This window comes from Botrytis sinoallii (genome assembly GCF_014898435.1).
Source record: "Botrytis sinoallii strain Bc 23 chromosome Unknown BSIN_005, whole genome shotgun sequence".
In the NCBI taxonomy this organism is placed as follows: Eukaryota; Fungi; Ascomycota; class Leotiomycetes; order Helotiales; family Sclerotiniaceae; genus Botrytis; species Botrytis sinoallii.
The window spans coordinates 1,639,383-1,656,837 of NW_024066032.1; the positions used below are offsets into that span (position 1 = coordinate 1,639,383).

The window sequence follows — 17,455 nt, forward strand, 5'->3', positions numbered from 1 at the left end:
TTTTTCTTTCCTTTTCATATAACCTTAGAAACCTTAATACCTAAAAAGCCCATATGTATCCTTATTACCCTCATCAAAAAATCCACGGATAAACTTCTCTTGCTCTGTGTATCTCACGAACACACATTGATCCCCATTGTCAGGTCTTCGAGATCACCAAATGAAACATCATTCCAACAGCTATATCTTCTTGCATTCGCATAGCCATATGAAGCAGGCAGGATTATTTCGAACTTCCTATAAAATTGGTTCTGCTTTTGATGTGGTAATTTGCACAGTGACGTGAGCTTTCCAGTGATTGAGCTGACCATGATTCGTATTCAGCTGCTGGCGAATAAACAAGAGTATACCACTATTGCACGTGCCTCTTAGTTTTTTATTTCGCATCCTGTTATATTGGTGGCCGGCTCCCAATCAGAATTCACTCATTAGGTATCTTACTACCACCCCCCTCCCCCCCTCCCACCCCATCCACCAAACTCAACCCCACAAACGCCAACAAATACATACCCAACCCCCAACCCCTCTCACATAAAACAAATCTGGAGCTCTCAGCCGTGTTGGACTCTTTTCCTTTACGCATTCTGCATTCCAAGTTCTCAATGCATCCTTGGTTTGCCCTTTCATCGGGCAGTTGTGATTTATTCTTCCATAAAGTCAGTCAGATTATGTTTCTGTTATTTTCTGGGCATTTGTTTTGATGATTTGGGGATGATGTTGAGATTTTTATAAGGAGGTTGGAGGCTGGAGGTGATCAGTTGGAGTGATTTTGTGGGTCTTTGGGGGGGAAGGAGTGGTTATTCACTCGCGACAAGAATCTATTGAAGGATTTGAATTTTGAGAACGCACATTTTATTACTGGAGTAAGAATCGACATGAATCAAAAATTATTCAAAAACTGACCTGCCACTAAATCCGCAACTCAAGCAGCAAGTATAAAAAGCATAGTTTTCTTCTCTTATGGATACCTCAGCACTATAATCTACACTCTCCCAACCCTCTCATCCATACCACAATTTCCCACCTCCACAACCAACCTCCTCCCATCAAACCCCCGCATGCTCAAAGCCGCTCATAGGCCCTCCACTCCCTATCGCTTTCCCCTTCCCCTTCCCCTTCCCCTCACTCTTCCTCTCCAAAATCCACCTCGGCGTCATGCGTGCAGCAATCCCCGGATGCCGCCAAAAATACTCCTTTTCACAAGCCGGACAGAGATGTTTCGAAAACAAATCTCTCACTTCTCGATTGAGTTTTACCAGACCCGGTGGACATGCGCATGTGCTTCGATTGCCGGAGCCGAGTCCCGAGTGGTAGACTCCACAGCTGTTACCGTGGGCTACTTTGTGGGGACAGTGTTTGAATCCGTAGAGGAATTCGGGGGGTGGAGATTCTGTAGACATGTGTTTTTCTTTTTACTTCGGAGGTTTGGGGGTTGGGGTAGAGAGTGGTGATGAGTTTGTGTTTGATTTTATTGGAATAGCTGTTGGTAGATACTTATCTTTATAGAAGACTGGTCGATCATGCGAATCCGACTTCTGGTAGATACCATTCAGCGTTGATGTTTTCAGACAGATTATTAAACTTCCTAGGTGATGATTGTGCTACAATTATGAATGTTTTGGTGCCCCACTTATTCACTCCCCTAAATTTCAGTCCTCGCTAAATGCTTGGCTCTCTTCCTCACATATTGAAGCCAATCATTCATTCGGATACGACGTATAGAAGAAAGAAATACAGGTGACAGTTTTTATAAACATGAGCTTTTTCAACCCTAGAGAAGGGATTGATTATTCAGAGCAGTTGCGACGCAAATAATCGTTTTTGATAAAGTGACATGTAAGAGAAAATCATATGTGTATATTATCTCTGGTAAAAGGTAGGCCCATGCCGACTAAGTTTTAGTTATTAATCGCCATTCGCAGTCTTCTCAATATGCCCAATACCTGTTGTGTATATAGCTTCTATGTACGCGACTAGCATAGATTCGATACTTGTTGATGTATTCTGGTACAGAATGGCATCCACTGGCCCAGTGAAATCTCCTAAGGATTTGAATTGTTGGTAAGTAGAATCCCATGATTCCAGATTAAAATGAAAGACTGAATTGATCATGAAAGCAAGTGATTCTCTCTTCAACAGATACCTATCTGAATAGCATCCTCAACTAGCTTTGTAGTACTTGAGCTGTCCGCGTAGAGTCACAAATACTCATCGGTAGTGAATCGCATACTTAATCCCGCAAAACTCCCGTTATCGTAAAGTTTTCAATTTGATCTTTGAGAGCAAGGCTCGTCCTCTCCATGGCAGTGAAAATCGCAATTTGGGAACGCTCTTGGATCTTGAGGAGCAAAACCTGGAGCATCTGATCTCATCAGATTGAGAAAGTCGATAGTTAAATCCTGGTGGAGGCTCATGGCTGTTGCCATATCCTCAGTTGTCCAAAAATTTCGAATATCTTCAGAGTTGTATTCAACGAAAATATAATACATGCAGTGACACATAAGCTTTCGAAGAGGGGAGTCTTTTGGTGTCAATTGGTATACCTCGCTGACCAAACTTACCCTGGGAAATCTGTTAGACTTTTCATATGTATTTTTGTATGTGTCGAGAACAAGATCCACGAGCTCAGGCAAGCATAGCTTATCCGCGAAACTATACAGCGATAGTAGGTTCAGGTCATGCTCAATCTTTTCTAATGAGGTAGAAGCATTAAGGACTCGCAAAGTACCAAAATATATCCAACCCATGAAAAAATCAAAACATTTTGGATCATCTTCTGGAAAGAATGCTTTACCCTCCAATCCCTCAACGAAATTACTTGAGAACATTTTTCGGAAATATGGCACTTTATCACAAAGTATACCTCGATGGACTCGGAAGAGCTTCTTCTGTGGTCCCACGTGAATATCAACTATTTCTGATCCCATAATCCTAACGCACAGTTAGCAAGCCATGATTCAAGTGACAGATTAAATATTAACTTACTCAAGAAATTCAGGAAGATCTCCTCGAGATTTCCTCAAGGACACAGCTTCTGTTCTCTTCTGCTCTGCCACATCTCGGTCTGTTTTAGCTTTGGAGAGGGCAATCCCACTCTTTATAGTTGAGGGAGAACTTTTTACATCATCGTTTTTTTCTGAAGATGAAGACGAATGTGAGCATGTGCTTTGCTGATCTACCTCGATCGGGGTTGTGGAAATAACCGACATATCGGTTCGTTTTTCCTTCAAGCCTAGTCGTAGTTGAAGAGTTTCGTTATGTCTGGTGTAAAACTCCTCTCATTAAAAATTGTTTGGCTGTAAATTCTTTCTAAAATAGGTTAGTGTGAACTCTATGACTGTAAATTGAAACGGATACATACGTGTCGAAAGCTACTTGACCTGGCCAAAATGCTCAAATGGAGGAAAGACAGTTGGGTCGTAATGACAAATTCCAGATCTGAATTGAGTATTGATTTCTCGCAGAACAATTAATAAACAACTCAAATTGTTGTGTTTGGTGTGGTGATAAGACTTGTCACAGTAAAAATTGGTTCATCTTGAGATTTAAATTCAGGAAAGATTTGACGAGGCTATTTATAAGTTTCGCTATTGATTATACACGGCAGCCACGTGTGATTCAAATTAGCCCGTACATTGCCCCAAGCAGTTGAATGACCGTAAGGTCGTTAGCCTACCTACCGTAGTACTCTTCGCGAGAGGGGTAGTGTCAATATATAAGGATTGCTTCTTCCTGTTCATAGCTAGATCTTTAGACTGAATAAAATATTGACAATCAGGACCGACATGATATCTGCTGCGTTATCCATTCTCTCCTTGTACAAGCATAAAACATCATAGAAGGAAGATCCGAGTACTATCGGAGGGATCAGAGAGGTAGATCACGCCGAGATGTGTGCATACTATGCCAAGATATTATCTGAAAGATCTACCAAGGGTCAACAGTGAGTTAAAAAATGTCCCCAGACCTAAGTATCACCAAAGGCTGACTATTTTTGAGGTTTATAGATTCGGAAATGGTTGATATCCACGTTGGAAAGGATGAGGATTCGGGTCACTTCCAGCTCCACAAATCGATTCTCTGTGAAAAAGTTCCATACTTCGAAAAGATGTTCAATGGAAATTTTGAAGAGGGCACAACTAACTCCGCAACTCTACCCGAGGATGATCCCGAAGCTTTCAACATACTTATTTCCGTAAGTACTCTTTCCTGAACTGTGATTTAACCACGCCTACTCCCCTCTACCTTCTGCAAAAGAGAGAAGTACTTGCAGATGATCATAGTTCTGCCATGAATCAAAGTGCTATTACAATAAGCGGAAATATCACGTTGTTTGTATTATCATTCCTGTTGCGTACTGATGGCTTGTTCAATATAGTGGATTTACTCAGACCAAGTGTTCCCGGTGGGACTAAGAGAGTGCACACATGAGACATGGTGCGTTGGAAAACTATATTTGTTAGCAGATAAGCTCTGTCTTCCCGACTTGATGGACCGAATATTAGACGAACTCACATTCAGCATGGACAAGGATAATTGGATGCCGAACATTACTATGAACACTCCACTCAGCGTTCCACTCAGCGTTCAGAATCTCTACAAATGCTGTCCCCGCGAGAATTGTGGTATGTTTCGACTCCTTGTCTCTTTGATGTGCCATCTACTATGCGAAACGTACAATGCACATTGCCTGGAGACTTGGCCAACAGAAGAGATTGACTCGTTTCTCACATGCCACGACGACTTGAGACATGAGGTTTTCAAGATGATGAGGACCGAACGTGAGCACACAACTTTCAGCGAGCAGTTGTTCAAACCAGGATGCCGGGTTCATGAACATGGAGAGGACCAGCCTTGTTCTCAGCTCTACAGAAGAGCAAACAAGCAAACGGAGCAAGATTCGTGAGCAATGATTAAGAACACATATCTCGGGTAGTAGATAGCAAATACGCTGGGAGTGGGTCTTCTTGTAGTCTCCAAGTCGTGGAGCAAAGACAGATTAACAGCTCGACGATCGACAGCTAAATACTAGATAACCAATAATAAAAAAGATTGATCCCTCTTTTGAGACTTTCGTTGATATACATTCATTGCTTTGACAGTTTCTGTTTGACAGTTTCTGTTTTCGCAACGTTGGTTCCAGCATATATCTGAGATACGAATTGACATCAAGTCAAGTGAAGTGAAGCTTGGGAGACCCTCGAGAGACCCTCCCCAAATAAAGTGCAAGCTCGAACCGGCCAAGCCGGAAGCAGCGTCCACGTGACCGTAGATCATCTCCCCGCCATCTTCCATTACATTCCAAGGTTACTACCATTTCTGATCATCAATAGTAGTAGGTCGAAACCTCAATTCTTCGACACAATTGATGTATATAATGTGAAGTTTCCTACATCTACAATTCATCATCTTACCGTCCCAAGGTCCCGATCTTCTCTTCCCTACTCGTATATGCACAATAATCCAATGCAAAAGGCGAATTAACTCCGACATCCGCTCTATCCTGAAATGACGTAACATGGATATCATTGATAGCTACCCCTGTGCATTGGGCTAGAATTTCTCGGGAACGGCCAAAACCAACACAGGGACGAAAGCTTATCAAGGAACATCGGCACCACCATTCGTTTGACTTGACGTCTCTACTACCAAAATAACTTTCAAGGACCACTCATTTATTGTTCCTTTTCCAAGTTTCTGTTCACAAGAATTTGTGTTTAATACTTTGCTCTCGCTCTTGCTCTTGCTCTCATCCAGTCTTCTATACTTCATTAATACACAGACTTCTTCCGATTGTGAGGTTATTGTCAATTCACGAGTGAAAGAGCAGCTGCGATAAGGAATTCCACCCAAAACCTACACAAACATCACCAAGACACAACCAATTCTCCCCAAACCAACCAATTGATCTCTCTCAAAATGCCATCTCTCGAAAAAGCTCTTCCGCAACCTAAGATTGAGCTATACAGTGGAAAATACTTCGCAGCTTGTGGACTTGGTGGTATAATTGGTATGACCCCTCTTATCTACCCCTCCATGAACCATCGCTCATCCTCAATGCCTCTTCCGGATCTTCCGCAACTAACAATCTCTTCCTCTCAGCCTGTGGCCCAACTCATACTGCCGTCACCCCGCTCGATCTTGTAAAATGTCGTCGTCAAGTCGACTCCAAACTTTATACCTCCAACCTTAGCGCCTGGTCCAAAATCTACCGTGCCGAAGGTCTTCGCGGAGTCTTCTTCGGATGGTCTCCTACATTCGTGGGATACTGTTTCCAGGGTGGTGGAAAATACGGTTTCTATGAAGTATTCAAATATCTATATGGCGAGAAATTGTTCCCACACGCAAATCAAACGGCAATCTTCTTGGGAGCTAGTGCTAGTGCGGAGTTTTTGGCAGACATGGCACTTTGTCCATTTGAAGCTATCAAGGTCAGGATGCAAACTACTTTGCCGCCTTTTGCAAACAGTTTGAGAGAGGGAATGTCAAAGGTTATTAAAGAGGAGGGATACGGAGGGTAAGTTTGCTCTCTCCTTCCAAGAGATCTCTTGGGATTTGGAAACGTATGCTAATTGCTCCTAAAATAGACTCTACAAAGGCCTCTATCCTCTCTGGGGTCGACAAATCCCTTACACAATGGTGAAATTCGCAACTTTCGAAACCACCGTCAACAAAATCTACGCTTATTTGGGGAAGCCTAAATCCTCTTATTCCGGTCTCCAACAAACTGGAGTTTCTTTCCTCGGTGGTTATATTGCTGGTATTGGTTGCGCTGTTATCTCTCATCCAGCAGATGTTATGGTCTCGAAACTTAACAGTGATAGAAAAGCCGGAGAAGGAGCTGGAAAGGCTATGACGAGGATTTATGGAAACATTGGATTTGGAGGTCTTTGGAATGGCCTACCTGTTAGAATTGTAATGATTGGAACATTAACAGCATTCCAATGGTTGATTTATGATAGTTTCAAGGTAGCATTGGGCTTACCTACTACAGGAGGTCATTAGATTAGATGGTGCTGGGTGAAAAATAGCTGGAAAGGAATTGGGAGATAGCGAGTTGGGGATACGGAGTCGGCGGGATGGATTGGTTTGGGTTCTTTAATGAGATATTAATGAATTAAATGATTTATTTAAAATATTTTCTAACATTCAATTACGGATATCTTGGGTGGAATAGACGTGTAGCTCACGTACTGGTGGCACGCGGCTCTGAAACCAGAACACCTAAGCAGGGGATGTCAAGGAGCTGAAGACTACAATTTTTCTCTACACATCTGTGGTAAGGCAACAGTATTACTTTCATACTTATTCTCTTTCTCGAAGTTTTTCCTCTGATATCAATTGGGGCACACCTTCGTTCACCGACGATTATTATATGAAGGGTGAAATGGAGGAATTTCAGGTAAGTCGACCCAATTACTCAGACTATATGATATAGGGGATTCGAAACAAGGGCTTTTCTAATCCTTGTTATATGTAGAATGGTTTCTATAAAACTCAACAAAAACAACCTCCCCATCGTTGATCGGCTCGGTATTATCCTCCTTCTAAATCAATGTATGTATTGGTTTCGTGGATGGCTGTGTATTATCTTCCTATTCTTGACCCGCGGAAATAGAGTGGTGATCTTGATTCGGTGAGTGAGCAAGAGTTCGGAGATGTGGAATATTCCTATGAATGACTGCTTGGTTATAGACTATAATAATGGTTTGAGTTCTTTTGGATTTTGAAACGCATTAACGGTATTTCCAGGGGGTTTTTTTGACGGACGTCCACGGGTTGCATAATCATTCTTCTTCGTCGAATTCCGCAGGGTTCCGGGCGAGGTTGATATCATAACCGCCATACCGTTCGGGATTGATTCGCTCATGATGAAACATCTTGGTGACTAGATTATAATGCGACGGAAAGGAACATACTTCCACAGTACCCAAGTGTTTTCCTTGATGGTGAGTCCTCGAGACAGAAGGTATATAACTAACTTCCGACTTGTGTGAGAGTCTAAAGTAGAGGCTATCATTTCTCCGATAAAATTCAACGTTCTCTTAAAGACGACGATCTAATTGAACTCTCAGAAGTTAGGTATGTCGAAAGTAATCAATTGGAGATCAAACTCATACCTAGGTGGTTTGTTCATTTCAAACTTGTCATCCGTTTCCTTCCTATTTCATCTTGAATTTCCTGTCAGCCCAATCCAGTTCCCATGCTTCATTCCTTCTTGGAGAGCTGCCATATACTTATGTAGGTATCTAGATAACGTGAAATGGACACCTATGTATTATTGCGCATTAGCATCGATGATTCTTATGTACCTGTATACATATATATATATGGTCATTTATCTGCAGTACGGGAGTTTTTCATACTTCGAGCGTCGATTGCAATACTGCGCAATATTCTGCATGTTCGGCGATGAATCTAAAAGGAAGCGACGTGTGAGGAAAATCGTTATCCTCTTCTTCTCGTAGCATATTTGTCTGGTATGCATAGTCTGCTAAATTGTGTTTCATCTTAGCTTGTTTCTTAGATTTGTCTAGCTGTTGAGATGCGTCATTGAGGGAATTCTCCATTTCAACATTCACGTTGTTCACAAATAAAACAACACTCAATAGAAGATTTCCAGACATATGAGGACAGTTCAGATGATTGAATGGTGTCAAAATGTATACATAGCTTGCGCGGTTGATGATGGAGATCCATTTAGTAGGTCCGACTTTGATGAGATCTGTATGCCTTCACTTCATACTATAATGATAACGGCGCCATCTACAAGTCTATCAAAATGACGTTTCGATTTCTATGGCGTGATATTTGACCTTGGAAGTTATTGAGACTTGTCATCTATCAGTATCGACTAACCAAATGAAGCGTAATCTACCCCGCCAAACCGTTGAAAGTCGGACATATGACAGCACGCCTTAACGTTCGTCGACCTTTTTCATAAACTATACCTATTCAGAGCATTGACTAGTTTGTAGCGCAACTATCTTCCAATGTTTCATCGTTTGGTATACCACTAGATGAAGATTTCTCTCACTGATCAACTCTTAAGTTCCATCTTATGGGGTGATCTCTCCTCAATCGAGTTTACGTTGAAGCTAAAGCTGTCAAAATGTCTAATCAAGTGTCGACGGTTTCAACACTAAGTTTCTATGTGAAATGACACGTATATATAGTTGAAAATTCCCTCAATCTGAAAAGATTCTCTCTCTCTTTTTCCCTAACAATCATCACTCAACTCAGGAAAACAATTTCATTATTGCATATTGGCTTTCCTGCCTCATATCATTATCAACTTTGCGAATTCAGATTCTACATCAACAGTCCATCCACATCATCTCATTCTCATCTTCAACAGCTACAGCATCCAAGACCATCACCATGGTCATATCAACAAGCATCGCAGTTGGACTAGCCAGCGCCGTCGGACAGGCAACTAGCTTTACCCTCTTCATATATTTCAGTCCTCCAAATCTTTTACATAAATATCTATCGATTCTTCTCACTGACGGGGAATTATGTTGGCACCAAGGTCATCAATTTTGTGCTATCTTGTCTTTCTTCTTTACATTCATATTCAGTATGAGTGTCATACCATGTGTGTTGAGAATCAGGGGTGAGAAAGGCGACCGAAGCGAACACGAAAACGCATTGGAGGCGAAGACAAAAGATAAGACAGAAGAGGAACCAATAATGACCAAAATGGAAAGCGAGACGAATGATATCAAAGAAGCGAGATCCTCAAAAATCCAACAATCCTCCGAGGAAGTGAAAGAAACGGACAAATCCTCAAATTATGACGAGCTTGTGGAAATACGTGTGGAACTTGTCAATACCAAAACCGCATTAAAGAAGGAGCAAGAACGAGTAAACCGCATCGAACAAGTTATGGAGTCGCTTCAGGCACAAGTTGATGTCTTGCAAGCCAGATTGACAGTTAAAGATGCAGAAGCTAAGAATGAACGCAAAATGGTAGAGGCGATGGAGGAGGATCGCGAGGGACGAGCTGATCTTTTGGAAACGGGAATGATGACGCTAGAGGCAAAAATTGAGGAAGTTTTAGAGAGGTTAGATGAGAATGATAAGAGTCATGAGGCAATCGGAGAGTGGGTTGAGAAATTCAATAGCGAAGGTGCAAAGACCAAGGGGGAGCTCAAGAGATTCGATCGTGTTGATAAAGAGATCAATGGAGTGTATCGTCATTTGAGAAAGGAAGTCCGTAAAATTCAGGAAACCGCAAAAGGTAATCTCGAGGAGCTTAGGGCAGATGTGCAGGCCGTTGAGAAATATTGGATGGAGGAGTTGCAAAGGATAGATGACAATAGACAAAGTAGAGAGTGGGATCTCAGAGGGGAGATTAAAACTGAAATCAAAAATGATTTGAGAAGAGAACAGGAGATAAAGGAGATTGATGAGTGGTGGGAAAAGAGATGGGGTCCAGGAGGGGTTACCGAGGAACAATTGATAGCATACCATGAAGCTCAAGATAAGAAGGAGGCGGAAGTCTCAAATATAGCTTCTAACGTGGAGCGCTCCTCGCACGCAGACGCCGAGGCTGTAGAGACCAGAGTCGAGCAAAAGATGGTAGAAAATCTGGATGGCGATAAGAAGCAAGAAGCAGATCCATTGGTCGAAAGTGAGACGCCGATTCAAGAGAAAAAATATCCTTCTCACAAGGCTGTTGAACATGCTATGCAACCCTCCCTCGATCAAGAAAGAGATGCGGAAATGAAAGATGTCGATCAAGGGAAAGATGAAGTCATGGAAGATATCACGCATGAACTCGAGGATGGAGCTGAGGTTAAGGAGAAAGGCGATAATTTAGACGAGGAGTGGACTGAGCTTCGATATTAGAAAGGGTTCTGGAAGTTTGTGGAGTCTGGGGGTTTATGGGAGTCATGGGAGTTGAGGGTTATGAGGGCTATGAGTGGTGTGGGGAGTTAAGGGATTTACGGGAACCATGGAAAATTATGGAATTTACGAGAACTATGGAAGTCATAGGAGTTTTAGGAATTATGGAAAATTATAGGAGTTATGGAAAATTATAGGAGTTTTAGGAATCATGAAAGTCATGGAATATACGGGAGATATAAGAATTTCGGGACATTTGGAGTCATGAGTATCATCGATATATACCCAAGGGAATCTCTTATTATGCGTTCTCGATGAACACAATATAATAGACAATTCAAAAGATAAAAAAAGTAATCTTACATATAAAAGATCAACAAAAGATCAAAAAAAGATGAAAATATTATCACCAAAAAAATTAAAATACATTCTAACCACAATATAACCCCTCAAAGTAACTCTACTCGAGTATAAAAGTGAAAATGGAAAGAACAAACAACGAACTGTGAAGAATTTCCCTTCCGCGTAACCTTACTAAGATGAATTTACTTGACGTATCTCACAGGTAGGCAAGTTTTTACTTAGTACAGGCTAAGTATTTATTAAGAGTGAGGAAGGGATACTCTCCAAACCGTCCACAATAAACATCAATATGCATACGATTCAACTCGTATTCTAGCATTCCCTTATAGAATGGCAGTGTAGGCAATAGTATACTATAGTAAAACGGTGGCGCGTATGAAGCTTTTGATACGGTAGCTAGTGCATATTAGACAATTGAAAACTCACTATTGTAGGTATCATTTGAAACGGATATTTACAAAGATATATGGGAAAATTGAAATATAAAACTAAAAATCAAAATTAATCCTAATAAAGTTTAGATAATAAAAAATACTACTCAATTATCAATATTCATATTCAAAGGCAACAAAAAAGATCAAAATATTTGATAATATTGATAATTTAGTATCAATTAATAACAATTATTTAATTGAATATATAATTTAATGTTATTGAAATCTGGGAATAACCTCAAATTCATATATAACTTATTCTGTATTAATCAGAGATTTGTATTTCTGTATTCTATTAGTGGTATTCAATATTATTCTAAGATTGAATATCTTTAGTAGTATTGAATTCCATATCATATACGTATATTTCGGGAAAAAATCGATACGTATTACTATCTAATCTATATATAGATTACGAGAAATGATATTGCCTACACTGTAGAATGGTACTGTCGGATACTAAGTTGGAATGTGTGAGTGGGTCAAGATCTCAGATAAGAAGAAAAAGAGAAGTAAGGAGCGAATATTAGGATTTATGTACGAAGTTGAGACGGCTAGGTAGATATATGAGTTAAGGATTTAATATGGTGAAGTGAAATTATGGAGGTCGTTTCATTGATCTCACAATCATGGAAGATATAAATGATATCATGTGAGTGAACGCATGGTGATGTTGAAGTCTGACTTGGCCATCAACATTTGAGGAGTGGGATTATAGGTGGTATAAAGTAAGGTTTTATGATGGAGTGAATCACATCTTTAAAGAAACGCTGACTACGCTGATTTCATCTTGAGACCATAGTATATGGAGCAAAAAAAGTTGAGATTGTAAGTATAGCTAAGCTATATATCCATTGAAATATCATATCGTCATAACCCATATCCGTTCGTCCATCCATTCCGTTCCCAATTACCGTCCGAAGCTATTTATCTAGCCATTGTATTCTATGCTTTATTGCAGAACACATTCTTTCATTCCAACTCCAAACGCCTTAGATGTCAATTCCATCAACAACAATACCCTTCTTCCATTCATACTCCATAAACTTAGCAATCTCACCAGCAGTCTCTTCATTGACCATAACGCTGACAAGATACAAACTAGCATCAAGTCCACATGTAATGGCTCCAGTGGTGATGACTCGAAGACCACCAAGTCGTAAAGCAGCTCTACGAGCATTACTTTCACGACGATTGTTTGATTCCTTCCAAGCATTGGAGCCCTTACGAGCATTTGATGGACGTCTAGCATCAGACTTGCGACGAACGTATTGACTCTCCTCTGGAGAATCAATATCAAATCGAAGATTATTCACCACATATCTCTCCTCAACAACATCACAACGTTCTGCCAAGTCTCTTTGTGCGGCCTCACTATTGATGTTTTCGAATTTGGCGAAGTAGTCGGGGTGAGTGGTAGCTGAAAGACCGTGAAGGATACCTTGTTGAGCAAGGAAGAGAGAGCCAGTGCAGATGGATAGAAGTGTGCGTTCCTTTTCAGGATGTTTCTTCTGCAAATCAGAGAAAGCTCTGATGAGACCAAGAGGTTCAGCTTTGTTCTTGAGGACTTGATCAGATCCACCACCTGGGACGATGAGGATGTCGTATTGAGAAAGAGTGGCATAAGCATCTTTGTAATTGAAGTGAGCACGGAATGCAGCTCCTTGATTGGAGATGGTAAATTCCTCGGCAGCAACGAACTTGCAATCGAATGCCTTGGATTCTGTAATGAAAGAGTTGAAGGTTAGCAATTGAACAAGCGGTGATGGTCAAAAGTAAAACATGAATAACAAATAAAGAAAGAGTAGTTCACTCGACCTCAAGTATAAGAGTAAATGAATCGAACTCACTTGGATCATTAACATCATGCTGAGCACGGCTAAGGACTTCAAGGGGACCGATAAAATCCAAAGCATCCATGCCAGCATGAAGTGTGAATAACACTTTGATGATAGGAATTTCTGGTGTTGACATGATTGCGACTGAAGAGGTATATCAAAACGATATGATGTTGAATTGTTCAAGTGGTTGAAGTGGTTGATGAAAAGTTGAAGAAGATGATTGACTTGATGAAAGGTTGATCTTCAAATTGAATCGATGATGAGGGGGAAGAAGAGGTTATAAAGTATTGAAAACAAGGTCAGGTCGTACGAGCAAGCAAAAGATCACCATATTCCTCACGTGTTGGATTGAAATGCGGGGTAGCTATGAGGAGGACAATTTACTTTTCCTTTTATGGATTAGTCTCTGGATCGGACAATGCGGGGAATTTACCCCTGTCTCCTTCTCCTTCTCTCTGCCCCTCCTTTTCTTCTTCTCTAGGAACATGTCACACGCGACCATTCCAAGCATTCCGAACCTATGATGATATGTCATTAAGCATTTAAGCATTAACAAAGATCGAGAATCTTTACTCCATTCATACCTCAAAGCAGCCAAAAATGGAGATCAATTGACAGTTACCACCGACTTGAGAATATGACGATGACAGACCCACCCAATCATACCACAATCTGAGATCATTCGATGGTATAATTGGGCAATTGAAACGCGTATTCCATTGGCTTTTTAAGGTTCAAGCTCATGTATAGAGCTATAATAATTCCCTCAATTTATGGATCTTTACTATCGTATCAAAACGCTATGGGCCATCGCGTGTTGGTAGCATCGACCGATTGATGAAATGCTTGGCGAAGTCATGATTGTGTTGGATCATTGGCCAGAATCACTAATAAGGTTGAGTAGTTGTTGCCGATTGAGCTACTCTCTCAATTCATTCGGAGGATCTCCGAGATATCAAGAGTCTTCCCATTTGCATTGAATATGAATAGATGATAACCTCGATATGCCCACGGATTGGAGCATAGAAAACTCACAACTATCCGATGTAACGTCGAGTCATGGGTTCGAAACCAGACATTCACGACGGTATTATGATAGTCAATTCATTGAATACTGAGGTCCCTCCACTCACTTTCCATTTGTGTATCGATTGACGACATGTTCAGTGTCTCTGAAGCTTCATGTCCTGAATGAAGTATGCAGATATCACGCCAGTAACGCATCATGTTTTACTGGAAATTATGCAGAATCATGTGACCCGTTTCTGGCTTTCGTCGACCAAACAGTAACAAGGGCGATGGTTTCCACAAATTCTCACCAATTGCTTGATTAAGATTGAAGCATCCATGGAAAGTCTCCATGGTATGAATTATCTCTGAGCCCTACACCTCAAAGAGTCCAGAACAATGGGAGGCCTCATTGTGTCAATATGAGTTTATGAAGTCATCGACTTGGCTTCTAGGATACATAAGCTCTGGAGAGTTGAGGAAAGAACTTGGGTATGTCGATGGTGGAAGTTATGGTAGGAACTCAAACAAATGATTAATTTAGTTTGATATTGATCTATTTAACGAAGTGTAAGTCTTCAAAAAATGGCATCTCCCCCGTCTTGCTGAAATAGGTAGTTATACACACTCACAGTCTCCAAGACCTCGCTCTCCTGCCTCTCCAGGCACATAACTGTCTCGGCGAATCTCCTTTCCATTTAACTATTCACGGCGAATCGGCCCGTCCCTTAGCCATACTACCATAAAGTCCCAACTTCATTCTCCCTCGCCTCCTCATTTTTACCGAGCAATCATGCAAAGACCAACAACGGGACAGACCCTACTTGTGCATAAATAAAGTCAAGGTGGACAGAACTAAGTGTTCAAGGCAATATTGCTGCCGGAAAGAGAATTCTCAACGGAACCATCGCCTTTGGTTTCATTGAATTGGCTCTATTGAAGTGCTGGTCTGCTGACTAGAGCGATCAAGGACCTGGATTAGTAAAACCGAAGTAGAAGAAGACTGGGCTGAGAAGTCCTTGTAAAATCGTTACTATCTTCGAGAACTGATGTGTAGATTTCTCGCCTTCTGCAGATACATATTCGGGATGTGAAAATTGAGAAGGCTATTTACTCAAGAGAGATTCCAGAATTCCCGTATTCCGTATTGGAAATTTTGATTTTCTTCTAAAAATCACCTTTTGATACCCAATTGTATGACATGAGGTACGTATTGAATATCAAATACATTCATAGATTATCTAATCTAGACAAGAAAAGTTTCATGTATTTTTCTTTTCTTTTTCTTCTGGACCTGGACCATAAAGCTTGAATGCATACCTATATACACTTTGTGCTTGAATCAACGCATCAAAACAATTTACGACACGTGGATCCCTTGAGGAAAATAAACTGCTTTTCACGTACAAACACCCACGGATTTAACGCTAGCAAGCAAAGTGTGTAAACCAGAACTCTCATTATCGAGTACTTCGAAATTTTATCGAAGTCTCTATACCCAAAAATCGGCTTTTATATGCCTACCTCATAGAAAGGAACGAATTCAGAAACCCTCGCTTTCGGTCGAGTAGGTCCTCTAAATACCCCTCGAGATGGAACAGCAAATTTGCCGAGTGAGGTGAATTTAGGAAAGGTGCTAAATGCCTTTCTTCCTCGAATCTTTCTAATATTCTTTTATCCTTACTGGTAAAAAATGACGAATACCCAGGTAATACCCTATGGCCTTTTCATAAGGTGTGGAAATTCGCGGCAGGAATAAATTCCTACGATAGCCCCAGCCATGGTATTGCTTGGTAGAAACCGCCTCTCGGTGACACAAAAAGGTATAGGAGTCGCCAAACAAGAGAGGTTCCGAATAGGTGGGTCGAATCAGAAGCGTCATTATTGGCGGCATTGTCGTTCATCGTTATAAATGGTGGCTAGGGACCGAAGTACACGGCGTTTCTCATTAGTGCACCTTTTATTCAGACCAATTCCATTTCTCCCCTCTCAACATGCTCTTTGATATCCGACCATCTTGCAATCACAACTTCTCCTCTCCCAACATCTTTGACATCATCACCATCTCTTCCTCTTCCCAAAACAGATATGCTACCACCATCACCAGTAAATTCTTCGTAACTTCCCGTACCTCTGGCAAATACCGCTGTATCTTCATCCGGTCCACTTATCATAGAAATACCTCCAGCTTGATCATTCAAATTCTGTAGTGTGCTCGGAAAACTTCCCAGAAAACTCGACAGGTAATGGTTATGTAGTAATTGTTGATGTCTCGTGGCATACGCAATTTCGGTTTCCGATAATCGTGATCGAAGGTCTTCGTTGCTCAGATAGTGTAAAGTATGCGCATCAATCTACAATATACAAGTAAGCAAATGCGCATCCAATTGTGCATGTTGTTGGGCATACCTTTGCGATTCTGGCTCTGACCAATCCTCTGATTAGATACTTCCACCTCTCCAACTCAGTTTGTAAACAAATAAGACCAAAATTGGTCTTCGGATCCATATCTCCAGTTAATTCCTCTACCTTCTCGATTTGCTTTTTGATTCGTTCTGTAACTCGTTCGACAAGATTATTGGGAGGCCATCTATTATCTCAGCAGATGTCAGTCCCGATTGTAATAAGGATATCGTAGGACGCTCGAGGTCGTCGCATGTGGTGAAAAATGGGTTAGAACCAACGGTAGAATTTCTGGAGCTCCACGCTCATTAATCCAAGCTCTTGTTAGAGCTTGTAAGTCCGCCTCGGGTGTATTTGCATTTCTGGGTCGCAATGCGTCCTCGAAAGGATCGTTGAGAAATTCATCGATATCCATTATTGCAGATGATATGAAATTGGGGGATAAAAGGGGGACTCCTTGTATTTGAATATAATAATTGTGAGAAATTTAATTATCCATGGGATGGTTGTAGAATATTTGATATTAATATCAAGCGCCAAGTCGCGGGGTCGGCG

The 17,455-nt window shown here is 41.0% G+C and overlaps 7 protein-coding genes across 7 annotated transcripts; 3 read left to right on the forward strand and 4 right to left on the reverse strand.

Annotated features, from left to right (window-relative positions):
- Positions 1-1,046: 1,046 nt before the first annotated feature.
- EAF02_003622 (uncharacterized protein) lies at positions 1,047-1,400 on the reverse strand (the record flags this gene model as incomplete). The annotated part of the gene is made up of 1 exon (XM_038899670.1): positions 1,047-1,400. One exon carries the CDS (start codon positions 1,398-1,400, stop codon positions 1,047-1,049), a length of 354 nt encoding a protein of 117 aa, XP_038760597.1.
- Positions 1,401-2,264: 864 nt separating this feature from the next.
- Positions 2,265-3,209, reverse strand: EAF02_003623 (uncharacterized protein; the record flags this gene model as incomplete). Its single annotated transcript, XM_038899671.1, has 2 exons — positions 2,265-2,931; positions 2,986-3,209. The coding sequence occupies 2 exons, from the start codon at positions 3,207-3,209 to the stop codon at positions 2,265-2,267; spliced, it is 891 nt and encodes a 296-aa protein (XP_038760598.1).
- A 681-nt stretch (positions 3,210-3,890) lies between these two features.
- On the forward strand, positions 3,891-4,906 carry EAF02_003624 (uncharacterized protein; the record flags this gene model as incomplete). Its single annotated transcript, XM_038899672.1, has 3 exons — positions 3,891-3,943; positions 4,000-4,195; positions 4,379-4,906. 3 exons carry the CDS (start codon positions 3,891-3,893, stop codon positions 4,904-4,906), a joined length of 777 nt encoding a protein of 258 aa, XP_038760599.1.
- A 767-nt stretch (positions 4,907-5,673) lies between these two features.
- EAF02_003625 (uncharacterized protein) lies at positions 5,674-7,216 on the forward strand. Its single transcript, XM_038899673.1, has 3 exons — positions 5,674-6,010; positions 6,103-6,517; positions 6,588-7,216. Exons 1-3 carry the CDS (start codon positions 5,920-5,922, stop codon positions 7,003-7,005), a joined length of 924 nt encoding a protein of 307 aa, XP_038760600.1. The 5' UTR covers positions 5,674-5,919; the 3' UTR covers positions 7,006-7,216.
- A 2,165-nt stretch (positions 7,217-9,381) lies between these two features.
- On the forward strand, positions 9,382-10,854 carry EAF02_003626 (uncharacterized protein; the record flags this gene model as incomplete). The annotated part of the gene is made up of 1 exon (XM_038899674.1): positions 9,382-10,854. One exon carries the CDS (start codon positions 9,382-9,384, stop codon positions 10,852-10,854), a length of 1,473 nt encoding a protein of 490 aa, XP_038760601.1.
- Positions 10,855-12,450: 1,596 nt separating this feature from the next.
- Positions 12,451-13,804, reverse strand: EAF02_003627 (uncharacterized protein). Its single transcript, XM_038899675.1, has 2 exons — positions 13,499-13,804; positions 12,451-13,371 (listed from the first exon to the last, which is right to left on the reverse strand). Exons 1-2 carry the CDS (start codon positions 13,620-13,622, stop codon positions 12,641-12,643), a joined length of 855 nt encoding a protein of 284 aa, XP_038760602.1. The 5' UTR covers positions 13,623-13,804; the 3' UTR covers positions 12,451-12,640.
- A 1,890-nt stretch (positions 13,805-15,694) lies between these two features.
- On the reverse strand, positions 15,695-17,315 carry EAF02_003628 (uncharacterized protein; the record flags this gene model as incomplete). Its single annotated transcript, XM_038899676.1, has 3 exons — positions 15,695-16,851; positions 16,907-17,087; positions 17,182-17,315. 3 exons carry the CDS (start codon positions 17,313-17,315, stop codon positions 16,462-16,464), a joined length of 705 nt encoding a protein of 234 aa, XP_038760603.1. The 3' UTR covers positions 15,695-16,461.
- Between the last annotated feature and the right edge of the window lie 140 nt (positions 17,316-17,455).